The sequence below is a fragment of the Colossoma macropomum genome, unplaced genomic scaffold (genome assembly GCF_904425465.1).
Source record: "Colossoma macropomum unplaced genomic scaffold, Colossoma_macropomum, whole genome shotgun sequence".
Classification (NCBI taxonomy): domain Eukaryota; kingdom Metazoa; phylum Chordata; class Actinopteri; order Characiformes; family Serrasalmidae; genus Colossoma; species Colossoma macropomum.
In genome coordinates this window covers 1,532,298-1,547,557 of record NW_023494785.1, presented here as the reverse complement: position 1 = coordinate 1,547,557, position 15,260 = coordinate 1,532,298, and the positions used below count along the sequence as shown (strand labels likewise).

General features: G+C 37.7%; 1 protein-coding gene across 1 annotated transcript; it reads right to left on the bottom strand.

Annotated features, from left to right (window-relative positions):
• Positions 1-5,817: 5,817 nt before the first annotated feature.
• On the bottom strand, positions 5,818-13,755 carry LOC118815066 (class I histocompatibility antigen, F10 alpha chain-like). Its single transcript, XM_036581003.1, has 7 exons — positions 13,571-13,755; positions 10,545-10,817; positions 10,131-10,418; positions 8,701-8,985; positions 8,391-8,513; positions 7,932-7,973; positions 5,818-6,974 (listed from the first exon to the last, which is right to left on the bottom strand). The coding sequence occupies exons 1-7, from the start codon at positions 13,632-13,634 to the stop codon at positions 6,904-6,906; spliced, it is 1,146 nt and encodes a 381-aa protein (XP_036436896.1). The 5' UTR covers positions 13,635-13,755; the 3' UTR covers positions 5,818-6,903.
• Between the last annotated feature and the right edge of the window lie 1,505 nt (positions 13,756-15,260).

Genomic DNA, 15,260 nt, shown 5'->3' with positions numbered 1-15,260 from the left:
CTTTTTCTCGTGAGTATAAATATGTTTGTGTGCATAGCTACAATAAACCTTATAGCAATGTGTGTGAGATGGAGATCTGATGTCCAAGTGTGGTGAATTGGGAGCCTCCAAATCACTCACCTACCACAACTCCATCAAAGGTGGCGACCACACTCACCACAGACATCCTGCATGTATCTCTCCACCATAAATGGATTTGGGTGTCAGTGTCTCAGGGATCAAACAGCGTATTTATAATTATTTCACTTAAAAATATTCTGTAATGGATAATTTCACATCAAACCACTCTGAACGACTTTGTGTACATCTTAACTACTTAATTAAATTTTTTTTTTTTTATCAGTGGAATTCCCCTTTAATGCATGTGAATAATCAAAAGATATCTGCGTTACGTTAAACACACTGCAGTGTGTTTTTTATCCATATGAGCATGATGTGTAGTCAGCTATTTTTAAGCTTATCAGATTTTCAGTTTTGTTCTTGCTTTGATTTTTAATGTAGCTCTACATTTATGTACCTGTGTGTGTTAATGATGTTGATTTAAATTATCACCCAGAATTCTGAATATGTTCATTCTGAATCCAGCCTGGGTACCAGTATCTCTTTTTACCCAGCATTTGGTCTGCTGGGCTGAAATAACCCATGCTGGTCTCCTCCGTTGTGGGCTCAGCTCTGGGTTGCCAAATAGCCATTATTTTAGTGTGTAGCATTTGCACTAATTGAATTAACATGAAGAATTATAGTTCAGTCATTCATAGTAGAGAGTGCCTGGATGTTAGTTTCTAGTGTGAGGTCCAGCAGCAGACTGGCCTAAAGGGATAGTCACCCTTGAATGTGTTTTAATAAAAACGCTTGATTTTGCTGTGTGCCTGCAGTAATCCTCTGACCACCAACACTCACCATAACATGAAAGAACAGGACTTAAATTAATCTGAATGTGTTTCAGGACTTTTAAATTGTCTCCATGATCTGACTTGATAAAGCTTTGTTGGTAATTATGCTTTAGTTGTTTGAAGATGTTGAATAAGTGTATGTGCTTAGTGACCCTAAGCTGTTCGTTGTCACCATGATGAGCATCTACAGTGTCTGATGTTGCTGAAAAGTCTCTCATCTGTGTACTAAAAGTGTCCTATTTTTAGGGACAGTCTGCCAATCATTGTGCGAACCATGAAGGATCTTGGTTGATTGTGCATCCTCTGGATGACAGATCGCTGCCACGTCTCTCCTGCATACTGACCCTCTTTTCAGGCTGCAGATCAGGTAAGTGTCTTTTCTTCTTCTTATAAAGATCTTTTGTTTTTTTGTTTTTCTTTTATCGTCTTGACTATGGGAGCCACTACATCAGAGGTAAGTCATTTTCCCCGAATGTTTTGAACCGAGTGCTACAATACATTGTTAGATACCACAAGGTCTGTAATACCATATCTTGCAAATATGGATTTCATTGTATTGATCATTCTTCAAGTTGTGGCATCACTCAGCTTGCTGATTTCTGGGTGGTCGACTCCACTGTACTAAAAAATTCAGTACCTATCTTCTCCCATGGTCATCCAGTCAGACTTGTGCCAGTATTTCTCCAGGTGCTGTTCTTACTGTCTGTTCATTCAGCACATCAGGATACAGCTTCTGTTTCAGTGGACATTGTTGGCTACTAAAGCACGTCTCCTGTTCTTACTTTTCCCTTGACTTTATGGATGCTGGTGAGTATCTTGTATCTCAGCTGCTCTTCAGCATGAGCTTTTCAGCATTTCATGATCGTCTGTTTTTGCTCTCTTGAACATTTTTCATTTCTCCTCTCACATCTTTCCCTTGCAGGATCTTTCTTCTGTTATTCCAGGTAAGCTCACCTTAGTGCATCAGCGTTATTCCACACCTGGATGTATCAGACTTGAACTTGACTCTTCTTCATCTGTGAAGCACCCTTAGAGCTCAGTGTAGTCATTTTTAAAGATGTCTTCTAGTGGTTTGTAATCACTTTAAATGTCTCTGTTGTAAACATAATGGTGGAATTTCATCTGGAATTCTTCTGATGATGATGAGATTCCAAAAATGTTAGCACAGGAAACACAGGAAGCACAGGAGACAGTAAAAGTTACATTCTTTTGGTGTATTTGGTGTAGTAATCTCTACTTGCTCACAGCTAAGTTACCTAAACCCATGCTGCCACCCAGCACTGAAAAAGACACATAACTGAGCACTGAACTGAGCACTGAATTGAAAACTATACATCCAGGTCAAAAAAACATTCAGGATGTTTTTGTGCTATCTGACCTATTTTTTGAACACAGCTTACAATGACCTAATTTTATTCTAACATTGTCTTTTTAATCATGCCTGCTTACAGCATTGGGTCATTCTGGTTTCTTTCTCAGTTCACGAGACTGATTTATTGTGTACACTCTCAGAAAAAAAGGTACGACACTGTCTCTGGCGCAGTACCCCTCTTGTCATTGGGGTGGTACCCTCAGGAGTACGTCTCAGTACCTTTAGTCAGGGAGAATAATTGTACCATAATCCATTGAAATTATATTTTCTAAGTTGTTCTGTTTTAAAACATTAGTCTATAAAAGATACAAATATCTACTTTTCCACTAGGAAAAACATATTTAAGGTACACAACTGGACCTTAAAACCGCTGTTGTACCTTTGAGGGTACACATACATTGTTTGCACCTTGATGAACGAATCATGTACCTGCATAGTACCTTTATTTCTAACAGTGTAATGGCTCCATCTTGTGGCTTAAATATGCCTATAGTGCAGCTTTCCACTGATGTCTACTGTGTTGAGTGTATTCATACTGCACTCTCCACCAGTGTTAAATCTCACACTCTTTCATTTTTAGTCCTATTTTCATCACTATCAGATTCATTATTTGTGTTCAGACTCTTATTTAGGTGTGATTAGTCAGTTTCTTCCAGTTGAATTGGCTGAGCATATTTAAATGTACAGAAGTGGGGTCCCTGTAGAGGATGTGTTATTGTGTTATATGTGTATATAACTTATTTACTATGCCACCTGTACAATGAGTCCAGTCATTAAATTTCCTCGCTACTAAATATTCCACAGTCAACTGTCAGTGGTATTATAACAAAGTGGAAGCAACTTGTAACGACAGCAACTCCACGTAAAATGACAGAGCAGGGTCAGTGGATGCTGAAGCAGCTGCATCCAAGCCTTACATCACCAAGCGCAATGCAAAGCGTTGAATGCAGTGGTGTAAAACTGGACTCTAGAGAAGTGGAGACGTGTTCTCTGGAGTGACCAATCACGCTTCTCCGTCTGGCAATCCGATGGACGAGTCTGGGTTTGGCAGTTGCCAGGAGAACGGTACTTGTCTGACTGCACTGTGACAAGTGTAAAGTTTGGTGGAGGGGGGGTTATGGTGGGGGGTTGTTTTTCAGGAGGTGGGCTCGGCCCCTTAGTTCCAGTGAAAAAAACTCTTAATGCTTCAGCACCAAGAGATTTTGGACAATTTCATGCTCCCAACTTTGTGGGAACAGTTCGGGGACGGCCCCTTCCTGTTCCAACATGACTGCGCACCAGTGCACAAAGCAAGGTCCATAAAGACATGGATGAGCGAGTTTGGTGTGGAAGAACTTGACTGGCCTGCACAGAGTCCTGACCTCAACCTGATAGAACACCTTTGGGGTGAATTAGAGCGGAGACTGCGAGCCAGGCCTTCTCGTCCAACATCAGTGTCTGACCTCACAAATGCACTTCTGGAAGAATGGTCAAAAATTCCCATAAACACTCCTAACCCTTGTGGAAAACCTTCCCAGAAGAGTTGAAGCTGTTATAACTGCAAAGGGTGGGCCGACATCATATTAAGCCCTATGGATTAAGAATGGGACGTCACTCAAGTTCATATGCGTGTGAAGGCAGGCGAGCGAATACTTCTGGAAATATAGTGTATCTAGCCATATTTCAAAATTTTGCACATAAATAAAACACTATGCTTGTCCCTAAAGCTATTAGGAAGCATCTGGCTCTTACAAATTAATATAGCTAACATTTCAAAATATCGTGAAAATACAGTTCATTGAGTTCATTTTTTTTCAATAGCAAATTATTATCTTAGTACATCATCAGTTTATGTACTGGGACAGTTCAGGAAAGCAAATCTGTAATTTGGTTTAGTCAGTTAGTTCTTAGATTTTCCTGGGGCTTTAATTTTGGGGATTTTAGGCAGTTATGCAAATAAGCTCAAAAACTCTAGACTAAATTTCATTTTTCAAAAATGTATTACCCTTTGAATAAATGTATGGTCAATAAAAATATGTTTTAAGCGCATACAACACAGTCATACACACAGAATAGTGCAACTGTACATAGACATAAAAAGTAAACAATTTCAGTGTACTCAAGTAAAAAAGGTGATAGTTGAGGGTGATTTATGATCATTTTAGGAGCATGGGACTCTTTTGGTCTGATTCAAGTCCACACAATGTAACTCGAGTACTTGCCTCTGCTGTGTTCAGTAAAAGGCTGCACAATGGAATAATTTACACACACACATCTTCTAAGCTGCTTATCCTTCTGGGTACAATGGAATAACTTATTAGATCAATTTCTTCAGCAACTGTGAATGCTGGGATAATTCACAAACTCATTTATCAGATTCTGTAGTAGTAATGACTGGAATGCTTTGTTTTTGAGAGACCTCTCTGTATGCCTTTCCAGTGTTTAGCTTTATCATGAAAGATATTCACTTCCCTTTTCCATTTCCTAATTCAGATTTCATCTTGACTAGAACGTAATGCAAGAAAAAATCTTTCAGGTGATTTTCATAACTAGATAATTGACCACACTGACTGCGGTCTAAACTTTTGCACACAATGTTGTCTATAATGGGTGGGTCAAGGTGCTGCTGCTCTGTGTCTGTATTTCTTACGTGTTGGTATATCAGGACTGTGGATGAATGGAAAAAGTCCTTCCTTGGAACACGTCGTAAAATATCAACAGCTTTTTGTGTTTCAACTACCTGGATTTAGGGTCCAGGTGCTGCCCACCAAATGTACTTACAACACTGCTACTAGACAGTACAAAACACACAAACCTATCTCAGCCTTTCGAATGTTATAAAATGATAGAATATTATAAACCTGTGGATCTTATTTATTCAGAGACACAGGGAGAGTTTGAAAGAAAAGCTTTATTCAACAAAATAGTGACAACATAAGTGCTACACGCATCAAGTACTTTCAAAAGTTCAACACAGCAAACTTCTTCACTGCACAATGCTATCATATCAATTTGCAATCTACAACTTACTGTCTAATCATCCTCTTCCTCATTCCTTCAGTGTGGGCTTTCCTAAGTGAGTGTGTATCAGTGCAGTGTGGTCATACACTGCACTGATACACACTCACTTAGGAAAGCCCACATTGAAGGAGCAGTCCAACAAACAACACAGCCTAATCATTTTTAAATATCATAATCAACAAACCAGGCACAAAATCACCTGCACTGTCACTGCAAAACAGATGGATTAGTGAGGAAATGTCATTTCACAGGCAAATGAATCAGTAGAATGGCACTTAGTCATCCAGTACACACCACACGTTCCTCATAATTGTGAAATATACTAATGTGAACTTTCAGGTGTCACGAACCTGCAAATATAATTTTGTACTGAATTATTTAATGATAAGTCTGATATTTAAACTTTCTAATGTTTCTTTGCTAATGTAGTGGAACTGGCTTTACTTGATATTATTTATTTAAACTTAAATAAATGTGAAAAAAAAATAAATAAATAAATAAAAAAAAAAATATATATATATATATATATACACACACATATATATATATATATTTCCATAAATGCAATAATTTAGCTAAATATCATATCACATGACAGCAATACTTTAGTATTTTTAGTGAATACAATATTTACTTTCTCAACACTGCACATCTTTCAGCTATGCTTCTTGCAAGCATTGTGTTTTTTTTATTTTATGTTTCTACTTATTTTATTATCTGTAGTGTTGTATATTATTTGTTCTCTATGTCCCAAATGTAGTATGAACGCTGCCGTATCTCATTTGGCATAGAAAAAGATTTATGTCAGCATTGATTAAAACCTATATCAGAAAAAACTACCATTTTCCTTCACAGTTACACGTAAAAAATACTCCCACCATCAATATTTGAAAGACAATTCAAGTTAATTTAGCTTTACTGAAATTAGCTTTACTGAAATTAGCTTATCTAGAATCTAGAAATACTGCACAAGTAAAAATGAATAAAAGCATAAGTAGATTAAAAAATCACTCCACATATTCGGAACCAATACAAACAGCTACAAATAAGTACACAGTTGAGTACTGCAATGGCATGCTTATGAACTGGATATTAAATATGAAGCTACACAGCACATGCACGAACACAATCACTGAAAACAATAAAACATTCTGACCTAAAATTTAGTATTCAGGAAGGTAAAAAGTATTCATTTTAACTCATGTTTCCTGATTTGTCTATTGTGATACACTCAGGCTTTTATGCTTAAAATGAACAAATTGCTAGTCAACACGTTTGGTTACTGCCACTCTTTCACACCTTGACCAGAGGTTCTGCTTAAAATACTTATAGTGCCTAGTTGCTGTTGTGTATATCATTCATAGTTTAGTAGTGCAAGGTTGAGTACTCTTGTCCAATATATATTAAATATGAAGCTACACAACACACATGACCCCAATCACTGAAAACACTGAAACATTCTGACCTAAAATTTAGTATCAAGGATTGCAAGAAAGTATGGAATATCCAGCTGACCACAATAAAAACCAATTCTGACTGGGATTTGAAGGAATCTAAATTGAATTTAAATGAATGCACCAGAATTTCCTCCCATTTTAACTCATGTTTCCTGGCTATTCTATTGTAATACTTCTATGTTTATTTGCTTATAATGAACACAGTGCTATCCCCACTGATGTCAATCGGCACCTTTTTAACGTCTCCATTATCTGGAAAAGAACAGAAAAGGAGAAGATTAAGAAAACACACTGAAAAACACCTCAATTTTAAAAAGAATGCTTTAAATCCTGTATTGTGTTTCAGTCAGAAGAGAAGCCTTTTTTTCTGTTTAGCAATGAGTTGAAGATTTGTGTTTCAGTTTAAACATTAAACATTTCTCTGTTAGATTGAAAATAAGATGTCTCCTTCAGTATATGTACAAGTTTAAAATAAAATCTGAGAATTTTAAAACACTAAACACAATCCCATGTTTAAGTAATTTGTTCAAAGATGAGGTTTAATCTGCTTCCAGTAAACCAGGCCTAAACATTTCATCATGAACTCGTGGGCTCCATGAACCATGATAACAATGGAGTTGTTACAGATGGATCAGCTTATAAACTAAGTCACGTGTACAATCAAACTTGTTAACTGCAAGCCTGTGTATTAATAATGTTATTGTGAATATAAGAATAATTAAACTTCATGAAACACAAACTGCTGTTCAACTCCATTGGTGCCGTTTGCAGCAGAAAAGGACAAGACAGATCAACAAAGAGATAAGAATACGCACAGGCTGGAGATTTGTGTTGAAGTTAAAAGACAATTATCTTAAGAACAGCAGTGGCCATATGTATCATAGAGTCCCCACTAAATGCATACATACACATATTTTTTACATACACGAAAGACACGTCTGGTTAGATTATTCTTCAATTTCTCCAGTAATGTCAAAGCAGCCATTGCACATGGTTATGCCCGATCTTTCCACACTCCTATATAGGCCACTGTAAACAATAATGACCACAAAAGTGATCATATTTAGAAAACTGAACATTTATTTTCAAACTCGAAATGTGATTTTTAATTAACAGTACTCTTGAAGAACAAATTATTAGGGATTCTAGGTTATTGCACAAATATGTCTGCATTTTATTGGTCAAAGAGAAGGTTTCTAATAGACCAACCTGTAGAAGCTTGAATATATGCCCCACTCTTACTTTTCTCACCTGTTAAATAAAAATGATCAAATTAATGCACACTTACATTTATGTACATTCTTTCTATGATGACCAAAGGAAAATTGTAAACATGAAATATATCCACACTATGCAATAAGCAAAGTATGAGCACTCTGCAGATAGAGAGCTGGCTGGATTTCTTTAACCCCTGGCAGCACTAATGTACAGTTGATCAGTTTATGTGTTTTGAGAGACTGTCTGAGAGATTATCAGCTTCACAGACAACAGTTTCTTTACTAAGATATGGCTGATAATTAACTTATACATATGTATATGATAGTTTCCCACTAGTTGTTGAGCTAGGTGTCTTAGAGCATACTGTATGTATTCACCATTTCTACCTTAGTCACATTAGCTAAAATAAAACAAAGGAATAATGTAATGCAAGTATGCAGGTGTACTCACAGATTTTTCCTCTCTTTTTAAGAACAACGATGACAGCGACCAGGACCGCCACAAGCCCTGCAAGTAGGGCTCCAAGAATGAAACTCACAATGTTCCCCGTTGTACAGTCATAGCACTTTCCATCTTGAAAGGAAACAAAAAGGAATTAAAGGAATCCCACTTGAACTGAGCAAGCACTAACAAAGAAGCTGACAAAATGTTCATTTTGCATTGTGGTTTAGTACAGAATTTACATTTATGCTAATGTCAAGTAGTGCAGCCATTCTCAGTACTAAACTATGAATGTCAAACAAACAACAAATATAATTACCCCATTGTTTAATTAGTGGTTTGTTGAGGGTGATGTGATTCACAAAACAGTCGTATTCTGCTTTTTCATCCTCCAGGATCTCCACACTCTTCCTCAGCTGGTAGGTTCCGTCTTCATTGGGTCTGACTCCTGAAGATGTTAGTAGATGTTCAGGCAGTGAAGTTCTGAACTTCCTCAGACTCACCACCACGTCTTTGGGGTAGAAGCCCGTGGCCATGCAGGTCAGGGTCAGCTTGGTCGAGTCAGTTGTGCATTTCTTCGCAAACATATGAACATCTGGTGGAGCTAAAGAGAACAGATGAATACACACATTTATTTCAAAATACGTTTTTTACCAGATTTTTCTGGTGAGAGCTGACAGGAGCTCCCTCTGTTACATCTAATCACACCAGTCACCATTTCTGCTCAAGCTACCACTCACACAAGTGCTTCAAACTGCAGAATGCATGTGAGGGACGGAAATAGTACCTGAAATAGGAACGGCCATGTTTGGCTATTTTTTAACAATGAAAGGAGCTTCACCATGTTGGAGCTTATAACTCAATAAATTATAACATATTAATACAGGACTGCTGCTGCTCTTTTATTCAGAGCTAACATGCACTATAATGGGCATAAGAAATAGCTGGCAAAGAGTAATTATGAACAATTAACATTTTAATTTTCAACGTTTATGCTTGTCTTTAGAATAAGAATATAGCATCGTATTTTTGTGCCTTGGAACATAATTTAGGTCTGAAAGAGTTAAATGCTTCGGCACTACGAGACATCATTGGCTAATCACTTAACGCAACAAGCACTGGACTGCAGACTGTGAATAAAACTACCATATTCAATCAGGTTACAGGGAGACTATAAAACTCCAACATACAAAGTAAAAAATTTGTCCATGTTTAAGGCAGAGCATGAAAAACAAACATGAACAGACACAATCATTTGCTTAATCCTAGCTTACTTAATGGAAATCAGTATTACATTTAAAGTAAAAAATTGATAAATTTACACTATTTTATGAAGAGCAGTTTCTACATTAAACATTGCCATTTTTACGGTGGGTTTGAACTGCTGGTACGTTTATGATTTTATGACTTTGTTTTATAGACAGTAAGAGTTAAATTAACACATGAGAGGTAATCCTCACTAAAACGTCCCAAAAAAGTTTACATCGTCCCATACACTATTTAGAACAGTTCACTGTCTGTGGAGTATGCTGTAAAATGTCTTCGTTGTTTTTCTGAACCTTTGTTTTGAAGGTTGGACATCTGATCTTAACTATTTAACAGTGACTTGTGAGACCCTAAACAAAGGAAGTAATTTCAATAAAATTAGCTTTCAATAGAAGCAAATAACCCAGTCGAACAAATGGTTACTAGTTCAAATTTAAAAGAAGTTTTAAAAAGGGCTCTTACGAGGCAAGTAAGCAAACTCACAGTGTTTTCTCAGTGTTTCTTCTCCGTACTCCATGAATTTGGTGAGCCAGTCCACACATTCTCTCTCCAGGTAACCCTTGGTGTACTGGTTCAGGATGGCCACATCATCCCATTTCCTTTTGGTTGACTCAGCTTCTGGAACTGGAGCGATCCACCGCATGTTGTCATCATCAAAAGAGAGGAACTCTGACCCATCGTAGCTGTACTCATCAATGCCTTTCAGAAATTTTACGTGTCCATTTGACTCATCGATCTCACAGCCATGTCTCCACTGAAGAACGTGAAGGTCTGGAATTTGAGTTAATGTAACAAGACAGTGAAGATAAAGACATTAGCTGCTCAAAACCAGAGGAATCACACAGTGGAAGGAAACTTGTGATGTTTTTAAAGAAGAATGAGTGACAGATCACTAACCGGTCTGATTGTGTCTCATTCGCTGCATCAGGATGTCCACGTTGACCTTGAACCACTGCTCTTTGCTCTTGCGAGACTGGGTGCCTTTTTCCCAGTAATCTGTTTGCAGCCTCTCCCTCATCCAGTCCTGCTTAGGAACCTTAACCTGGTCCTTACTGTTGTAGTAGTCGATCTCCCGGTCATCGAGCAGACCCAGTCCTGTGAACTCATAGATCCCTGGTAGAGCGACATCTTTGGAGAGAGCGGTGTAAATGTAGTACAGAGAGTGTTGGTCTGGAAGAGAAATGGGAAAGAAGATGTAACGTCTAATTAAAACATAATATAATTAAAAGGGCTGGCATAAACAGCTTTTTACAGGCTTTGAGTATTTGTTCAAAACAGACATATTAGCAATCACTGTTACATCTAAAAGCTTTTGTGTATGAAATGTATTGTAGTTCAGGCTAAAATATGTGTGGCTTATAAAAAGATAAAATGTCTGAATACTAAATAGAGAATCAAATACCACCGTAATGGATGAATACATCATACAGTATACAATATATACTGTATGTATATATAACAACACACTTGGCAACATAGAGACTTTAATAACGGATTAAATATACATAGAAAAAGTTTATGCATAAATGAAATATGACAAAAGTCACAAGAACTGCTCAGAAACAAGCATTATCACGTTTATCACAGCATTTTAAAACTTGCAAAAACAAATAATCAGAACCCCTTTTTTGGACTACACTATGTTTTTGTTTGGAAGAAAACAATTATGCACCCGAACATATGTACAGTACACAAAGACAAATACATACATAACTATAAAGATATGAGAAATTAAACACATACAAAGACAGTTTTAATGTCTTTATTGCAAGAAAGTACATTTAACCCTGTTGACCTTTACAGAAGTCACATGGATTTCACATTTGATCATATGGTGACTAAAAAGCACATGTTCACAAGTAAACGTGACATAATGTGAATGTAACTGCGTGACACATTATGATCACATGACATAATTTGAAGGATATGTGATCATATGTAATGTTATGCCCTAAAACCTGATAAGTAGCCTTGTGGTTATCAAGTGTTGCACGATAACAATAACACAATCAGATATCAGCCAAGATTGTAAAGACATTTTTGTTCTAAAATGTACATTTATATAATATAAAATATATAATAACTTTTCAATACAGGTGTAGCTGCAACATTTAAATACAGCCCAAGGGCACTTATCTGAGTCATGTTATGTACTTGGCCAGTTTACTATTTTAATTCTGACTGATCTGTGTTGCAGTTTTATAGTGTAAATAACATGACTCAGCTAACTGCACTGTACTGAAACATACATGATGTATAGTCATATTTTCTGCAAACATCATTCAATATTTTAAAAAGGTGCAACATAATGTTTTGAGTTTTACATTATATTTACGTCACGTCTTCTTCTGTGAGTTTATTGGCCGGGTGCAAGGCAGAAATCCCATTACTGCCTGACTCATGTAGAGCTGGAGTTTCCCCAGTATCTGATTACTCCAGAGCATGTAAACACACTTAACGATTACTGACAAAATCTGATTTTCTGCACTTATCGGATTAAAAATTCAGTGGGCCTCATTCAATAATATCATCCTAAGTTTGTTCTTATATGTGTTTTTGAGTAAGATCCCAAGAAAAAGTCAGAACTGTTCTCACCTTTGAGCTCTTGAGTGTTTGTAGATTGTGTTCTTACCTAAGAAAAAATCCCTAATAAGGAAACACTGGTGAATCTTGGTGAAACCTGCGTAAGAGGGTTTTATGAAAGGGATTTCTTCTTGAGAACGGAAGGTGAATGAGGCCCAATTGATTATCAGCTAATCTGAAAACTGAATCGTCCCTAACAATTCATCTATCCCTACTTATCACAGGTGATAACGTGAAAGTCCATGAAATCATACATATGAAAGGTATAAATTAATCCATCATGATGAAATTAAAAAATAAAGACGTGTAAAAAGAAAATACTCAGCCAACGTGAGGAAAAAGACGTAAAAAATAACGAGTAAAACATCTGAACAGAAACACGAGACTATTCACAAGTGAAAGTGCGATTGTTCTGTGAGGGATTCACGTGCTCAACTTGTTTAAAGTCGCATTTTTAGTTACACAACAATAAAAAAAAACTAGACATTTCCAGTTTTTGTTAGGTTCTGTTCTTTACATTATCAAAATTAATGCAGCATCATTAAGAAATTCTGATAGAAAAGGAGAACAGCGGGTTAACTGCTGTTTATAGGCTCTGATGGAGCTGCTGAGAGTTACTCAGACCGTTACTCAGCAGCTCTCTTTCTCTCTCTCTCACTCTCTCTCTCTCTCTCTCACTCTCTCTCTCTTTCTCACTCTCTCTCTCTCTCTTTCTCACTCTCTCTCTCACTCTCTCTCTCTCTCTCTCTCTTTCTCACACTCTCTCTCCCTCACTCTCTCTCTCTCTCACTCTCTCTCTCACTCTCTCTCTCTGTTTCTCACTCTCTCTCTCTCGCTCTCTCTCTCTTTCTCACTCTCTCTCTCTCTCACTCTCACTCTCTTTCTCTCTCTCTCTCTCTCTCTCTCTCTCTCTCTCTCTAATGTCTTCTTACCATATGTCCAGGTCTGTGACAGACCCAGTTAGGTTTAACACAGTTTATCTAACCGGTGCTTTAACTCCAGTCCGGATTCTGGGGGAAGGTAAAGTGAAATAAAGCAGGTAATCAGGTGATCAACAGGACCGCTGAGGATATAAATAAATACGCACAGCTGCGTATCTGAGATAGTAGGTTAGCGGTGTCGCGTTTCTGAGCGTGTGGTTTAAACGCTGGTTTGCTGAATTCAGGACAAATGAGCGAAGAGTGTCTTTTCCAATCCCCTAATATCATATTTTAACGTTAACCGTAATTGACTCTGCGTGTTTAGTCCCGTTAACGGTCCTGCTGGTAATAACACACTTTACTTTCGGTTTCGGCGATGATGGCGCAGCAAAACAGTCCGTCCGAGCTGAACTGACTCACCTCCGAGAGCAGAGACAAACACTCCACACAGAAAGACCAAACAGACTGCCGTAGCCGCCCCCATCACCACATTTTATCGCCTAGATCAGAAGGAAAATCCGCCCTGGATGATCGGATATCCTGACCGTCCTCTCGCTGGTCTGTTAGGAAAACAAACCTTTCAGCTCGAGATAACGGTTCACTGCTGTGGCTCAGCCAATAGAAAAACACGATTTCACTTACGTCACTCAATTTCCTCCCACCCCCTTCGCCACAAATGTCACAAAAGAGTCCCTTCACTCTCCGCCTTAGCAGCGGTTTAGCCGTAACGTCAGGGCTTTAATAAGCAGCTGAGCGTTAAGTTAAGCATGATTGCTCTGAAAAAACAATAATAATTCTGCCAGCTGCGCCCAAAACCACATCACTACTGTACTATACAGTAGTAATGTGTAAAGCTGCTTTGTGACAACACCTGTTGTAAAAAGCTCTATATAAATAAACTTTACTTACATACTACTACTATACGCACCAGACTAGTGAATGCATTTCTAATGGTGGTGCACTGTTTTTGGCATACCATTTAGTATAGTAGCTAATATGCTAGTAATGCACCCTGTAAAAAATAAATAAATTAATAAATAAAGAAAGAAACCATTATTTCAGATGCATCTGATAGTTTCATAATCAGATCTAAATGTGTCCTCCAGGAAAGTAGTGGTCTCTTATGGTAACCATTAAGCCAATTCCCATTAGGAAGCAAAACTGGTTTTAATCCTAATATTTCTAGTGGTCTTTGTTTGTTCAGACTTGGATGCAGCTACCCAACTAAAACCAAACACTGCATTTAAAGGACATATTTTGCTTTAAGGGCATATTTTTAATATTTATTATTTATCAGTCAGTATATTAAATTGTCATACAGTTATGACCCGATGTTTGGCGCTTTGAAGTTCTTTGACTTTGATGTGGCATTAAAAGACTGAACTGGTTATGAGTTGGATGAACAGACCAATATGGCTGTTGAAGCGATTTTATTAAAACCAACCATGATAACAAGGTGCGCTGTGATACCTAGTACCACACTGGAGGAGTCGAAAGATTGCTTACCTTAGCTAACCTAAAGAAAGGAAACCAAAGGTACATATGGCAGTGCCCTTTGTCCTAGGGAACTAGACAGAGTAGACTTCTATGTGGTGTGAATGCACAGGCGTGCCCCTCTTACCTGTTTGACACCCCAGGTGGTACAAACAGTCAATCTCTTGTGAAACAAAGTTAAAAGTATGCAGGTAAAATACCAACTAAAGCACTTCCCCAACACAAGAGACAAAGTCTAGCAAACTAAGTTCAAAGAAGCACCAATAAAATACCTAAAACAGAAGCACACTCCCGACACAACAGACACAAGAGATTTTTTTTCAATGATCAGCCACTTCATTAAATATACCTACCTGTATCTGCACTCACTGTCCATTTTATCAGCTCCCCTGACCATATAGGAGCACTGTGTAGTTCTACAATTACAGGCTTTGCATACTTTGTTAGCCCCCATTCACCCTGTTCTTCAGTGGTCAGGACCCCACAGGGCCACCACAGAGCAGGTATTCTTTGAGTGGTGGGTCATTCTCAGCACTGGGTTGGTATGAGTGAAAAAAACACAGTGTATAGCCTCCTTAATGAAGTGAAATTCTAGAAAATAAATCTATGTATTCTC